Source organism: Malania oleifera, chromosome 12, assembly GCF_029873635.1.
Source record: "Malania oleifera isolate guangnan ecotype guangnan chromosome 12, ASM2987363v1, whole genome shotgun sequence".
Lineage (NCBI taxonomy): Eukaryota > Viridiplantae > Streptophyta > Magnoliopsida > Santalales > Ximeniaceae > Malania > Malania oleifera.
In genome coordinates, this window is record NC_080428.1 from 2,534,191 (window position 1) to 2,540,119 (window position 5,929).

The 5,929-nt window shown below is 33.4% G+C and overlaps 1 protein-coding gene across 1 annotated transcript; it reads left to right on the top strand.

The window, feature by feature from the left end:
* The first annotated feature begins 4,824 nt into the window (after positions 1-4,824).
* LOC131145185 (uncharacterized) lies at positions 4,825-5,371 on the top strand. Its single transcript, XM_058094313.1, has one exon. It carries the CDS (start codon positions 4,943-4,945, stop codon positions 5,177-5,179), a length of 237 nt encoding a protein of 78 aa, XP_057950296.1. The 5' UTR covers positions 4,825-4,942; the 3' UTR covers positions 5,180-5,371.
* The last annotated feature ends 558 nt before the right edge of the window (positions 5,372-5,929 follow it).

Here is a 5,929-nt window from a genome sequence, read left to right on the forward strand (position 1 = left end):
ACACAAATTGTATTGTGAATCTGCTGTTTGCCAAGTGTGGCCTGAGGGGGTATTAATCCAGCACGGAAGGATTGGTTATGAAGGTTGAGGTCAGCCCTGTGCTAATTGACCTGGTTGTATTTAGGTGCCGCTCCACCCATTAAGTGAGCCTATAGTGTAATCCTTGTGCTTGTGAGCCAAGGCGGGGATGTAAACAGTATTTGCCGAACCTCGATAACATATTTTGTGTTGGCTCTCTGTTTAATTTCCGCACTTTCAATTCCACACATGTATGCTAGTACTTGAACTGCTATAAATGTTTTAATTACTTTAAATATTTGCATACATACTTGCTCGGGGGAATTGAGTTTATTTTAGAAAGATCATAGGTTGTGTAATACTGTTGCTAGATTAGTTGAACCTAAGGGAGAAATTTTTAAATCTCCAATTCACCCCCCCTCTTGGGATTGGACCAAAGTCAACACTTACATAAGACTTTCTTAAGACTTAAAAACTTTCTAAACACGAAGTCTTCATGTATGTCTTTCTTTGAGTCCATCTTGACTTGAGCTTCATTATTCTTTAAGCTTTCAAAAGATTTGTCTTTCTTTGATCATTTGAACTTTTTTTTGACAACTTATTTTTAGAATGTGGGCTTTCATAACACTTGTGATCACTTGATCTTGAACTCTAATGCTCGATTCCCGAAACATCGTCACTTTAACCAAAACATGTTAAATTCCTTTGCTTTGTTATCATCAAAACAAAATTCTAAGCCTTTTGAGGCCAACAACAAGATGTTCTCACACTTACTTGAATTAATTATTTCCATATCCTTCTGTGTGTGGCCCCATTTAATTTAAATTCATCCTATTATTGTTGTCTCATTTTCTTTAACCAATTCAAAAAGATTCTCACTATTTGAAATTCTAATTTCATTGAATTCTTGACTCATGAGCTGTAAAAATATCTTCTATTCCTCTTTTACTTGAACAAAATCTAGATTTACTTTCATGACATTTTTATTGTAGTCTGGGACTGAATTTTGACCCTATACTCTCTTTAAAAAGTGGCCCAAAGACCCATTTTTGACTTATAGAAAAATGGAAAGATTGAATATTTTTTTTAAGCACAAGAAACATGAGAGAGAATGACATACTCCAAAGAACTATAACTTTTCATAAAACCTTAGGAGAACCAGTATCCCCAAGAACTTCACCATTAAAGAAACCTTGGGATTTCTAAGCATTTAAATCCGAGGGTAACCACTAACATTCTTCAATTGCTCTCATATCCATGCACACTAAATCATAAGGAAACCATAGGGAACTAAGAGTATACTCTAATGTGCATAGGTGTGCACATTCCAAAAAAATGCAAAAATTTTTATTTCAAATATTCCAATATTGCAAATGGTAGCTCATTTCTTGTAGTGACTATTTACACAAGAAAAAGATCATAGTGCAGCATTTCGGGAGAAAAAGGTCAATGGTTTGCCGTGACTTTTCTGGAATTGTCGGCTGTACCAGAAAAAGTCATAGAAAACCCTTGATGAATTTTTGCTTTTGGTTGCAAGACAAAACTCCAAATTCTAATTTACTTATTGTAATTTACTCCGCTATGCATCCTATATTCGATCGCTCTTACAACACCCAACCTACCCATTCCTATCCTCACTCTACTTCATGCCTACACTATGGTGATAATCATCTCTAGAGTTTACAGAATTTGTATCCTAAGCTCTGATACCAACTGTAACAACCTAAAAAATTTCACTTAAATTTCCTTGATACCACCTAAATAACCTGAATATTTCATATTATAATCATCACTAACACAGACAGCGGAAGACCTTAAATGTAAATTACCAAAGTACTAAACTATCCCAATATAATAATATCAATCCCATTATCACAATAAAGATCTGAACTCATAAAAAAATATAAATAAAATAATACAATTCTAAACACGACCTTCTATCCCCCCTACACTTCACTGCGCTACTCTGATCACTGTTATACTCCACATGACATCTGAAAAATATTGGATAATCATGGGGCGAGACACCTCTCAGTAAGATGGAATAAATTATTATCATTGTGTGGTAACATGAGTTTTAGTGTGTCATAAACATATTCTGCAAATAATTAGCTTTGACTAGTAAATCATGTAAATATGTACTCATATATATATATATATATATATATATTTGGAAAATACATACTTTTAAACATAAGCATACTTTATCATAATAAGTTTCTCTATATATGCAAATAATTTGTTATATCTATATATAAAATAATTTTCCCCTAAATGGACAATCATATAATATCATGTAATAATCTCACTTGATTGGGTTGTGTGGCACGTAGGTGGGACTTAGCAATGACTGGCCTACCATGTTAAGCCAAACATAACCCGTCTATAAATACGATTGGCTACCCAGCCTAGTCTGGATTTTCAGGGGGGTACTCTACTCTTCACTGGCTTAATTGACTATCCATTCACCAATACTCTATCTGAGTAGTGTGGTGGCATTGACTAATTTGTCTTGCTACGGTACCGTGCTCTGAATATAAATGGTCCATCGGGGTTCTAATACCATATAATACTGTTCATGTATAACAAAATTGTAACTTGATCTCATTTTCATAAATCTGTATAAAATCTGGCATGTCATATTTTTGTATAAAATTGTCATTTCAAAATTCAGCATAAAGTCGTTTGAACTTAGCATAATATCGGCTGAACTATCATTTCATACTGAGCTCGGCATAAAGCCGGTTGAACTGTCATTTCATAATTTCATAATATTTATAACTTTTCTAGAAATCATTATAAATCATACTTTGTTCTGTATTTTCATAAAATATTCTGGCATGCTTATTTATACAGTAAATATAACCTTAGTCATGCTACACAATTTGAGTGATAATTCATAATAAAATAACTGCATGAGAAAAATATATTTTGTTGAAAACATGGGTATTAATAATTTCACCTATTTGATTTAATTCCTTTATATTCTAAGAAAACCCGATATACTCAATTCCCTACAGTTTGATTTAATTCCAAAATATTCCCAAAAATCTGATTTAATCAAATCCATGCAGTTTAATTTAATTCCAAAATAATTCTAGAAATCTGATTTAATCAAATCTCTGTAGTTTAATTTAATTCCAAATTATTTCCAAAAATCTAATATAATCAAATTCCAGTAGTTTAATTTAATTCAGACATATTTTAAAATAAAATCTAAACATAGTTATAATTAATTTCACATACTCAATTTAAATCAGGCATATTTTAATTAACATAAATCTAATTAAATTCACGACCTCAAATTTAATCGGGAATATTTTAAAATAAACCTGACATAATCTATTTTCTTTACTTTAACCCTAGAGTGGTGCCTACAATGTCTAAATGACGAATTCACTCCAGTTAAAGTGTTCAGGAGCGAAGTAATTAGGATCCAGATATGATGTTCATTTTTTGATTTGATCGGAAAATAGCCGAAATATTGAAGAGAGAGAGAGAGAGAGAGAGAGAGAGAGAGAGAGAGCTTGATGAGAGAGAGAGAGTTTGAGGAGAGAGAGAGAGAGAGGCTTATGGGGGGGGGGGGAATTGAAGATTGATATTCAATCTTCTTGAACATTAGGAAAATTAATTCTTTTTCATATTTATAATAATAATAATAATAATAATATTATTATTATTATTATTATTATTATATTATATTATATTATATTATGTAATTAAAAATTATTAATTAATTAATGAATGAATGAATTAATTTTTTAGGATCACTACATCTTACTGTTTTCCTTTCCTGTAATATACATAATGACATTCACGTATACTAATTATGTTTATATACACTTATATGCATATTATTTTCTAGAGCGTTACAAGATATCCCTAAGATTTGCTGTTGCAAGACAACATCATCCTCTGGCATTTGATCGAACAGATCAAATGGGATCGATGGTGAAATTGAAAAGTGTTGGCATTGCTTATGTCTTAGGTAGATCGTGGGTGGGTATGATGGAATAGACTACGGTGAATCTGGTATGTATAAAGTATTTCTGCATATTATTCTATAAAAAAAATAGTTTTTGAAAACTTTTAATTTCTTTTGACAAATTAATCTATCAAAAATTATTTATTTTATTATAGTGCATATAATCATTAATTATAAGCAAAGCAACTTCAAAAAATAAAATTTGGGACAGTAATGGACATTTGCGGGACTCATGAAATTAAGTACGTATAATTAAAAGATATAATACAATAAAAAATGCTATAGTTATTTTTTTAAATATTATGATTTTTATTTATTCAATACTTTATAGGTATTATACAATCTACATATTATAATTATTTAAAATAATAAATAAAAAATATATAATATATGTTAGGCTAATGTAGCACACTTTTATGCAATTCGAGATGCTTACCTCATTAGATGTTTTGCATTCTTTATTTTCTTTTTCAAGTTACCATTCACGTTTACTATGTAACTGGGCGGCTTCAGAACAGCCAGAGAGGAGCACGTGGCTTGCGGCCATCCAAAGCTAGGGTTGTCCATCAGCCCCGAGGACGACCGGCGAGCGGAACAGTGCCCTCCTCTTGAGGTGTCTTCATAATTTCTCTCAGCAGGTGTGGATAAACACATCCCCAACGCCCAAACCAGCAGCTGCCAAGTGACACGACTGCATGAAACGCACGTAGTCGAACACATCTATGAACCCCACCATGTATCCCGCCACGTGCGCTCTCCGACGGAGCAACGTGGCTGCGCTGCAATCAATCAAGGACAAGGACCCAACCATCGACATCCCCTCCTCTGTTCTTAACTAACTGCCCAATAAAGCAGATCGATCAGAATCCAAACCTGGCGACATCGTCTGGGTCAGGAGTGCGTAATTAATTAATAAAAAACGAATTGGGGTTGTGGGAGATGTCGGGAGCGCAGGGAGCTCAGCCGCCGGAGTCGCGGACGGCTACGGAGTACGAGTCAGTGGAAGGGGGAGAGAACAAGACGAAGATGGACGTACGGTCGTCGGAAGACGTTGGGGGCTTAGAGGTGGACAAGCTCCAAGACAAAGTGGAGGATGCCGCTGGCGAAGGGGGACCTGTTTTCGGCGCTGGTGGGGACGAGAACAAACAGGACCTGGGCGCTACGGGCACTGGTTAGATAGCCTCAATGAATTTGGTGCCTGGTGTTTCACGTCTTCGCCTGTAATACTTCTTCGTTTTCCTACTGTACTCCGTGTATCCATAATGTGAAAAATAATAATGCGTTGGAGACGTAGTACCATGCATGTTCTCGCATCTCTACTGTTTAATAGAATAAACCGATCTTATTCTTAAGATTGGGTACTGATCAGTTTCTTTTTTTTGAGTCGATCATCAAAAACATATACTATTAAAATTTTAGAAATAAACTTGGGAATAACGTATCTTTTTTCCATTTAAAAACTAGCTCCTGATTTTAGAAATAAAACTTTTAGTTAATGTGGTGCATGCCCAGGTTATTATTATAATTAGAGAGTATGTCAGTAAAATTGCCTGCTATTTGTTTTCCAGCAATTATGCATACTAAGGCAATCATTAAAATCTAATGTTTATGTGCTTAGGGCTGCTAAGTTTTCACTCCAGCTCGATTAACTTTTAAATTAAAAAAATTGTTGATGTCCGATTTTGTGTGAGGTGCAAACGAAAATGAAATAGCGATCCTTCAATAAAAAGAGTTAAGTTGACTTCTTATTTATTTGAAAATATAGAAAAAAATAAAAAAAATTTAAAAAGATATGTGAAAATCAAAATTTGAATTTGATAGTCCTTTGTGTGTAGGAATTTCAGTAATTAACTGTAATTACATGTGTTGTCTTCAAATAGAAAAGAAATAAAAGATAGAAAAAAAAAAAAAAACTTCTTTTGATTC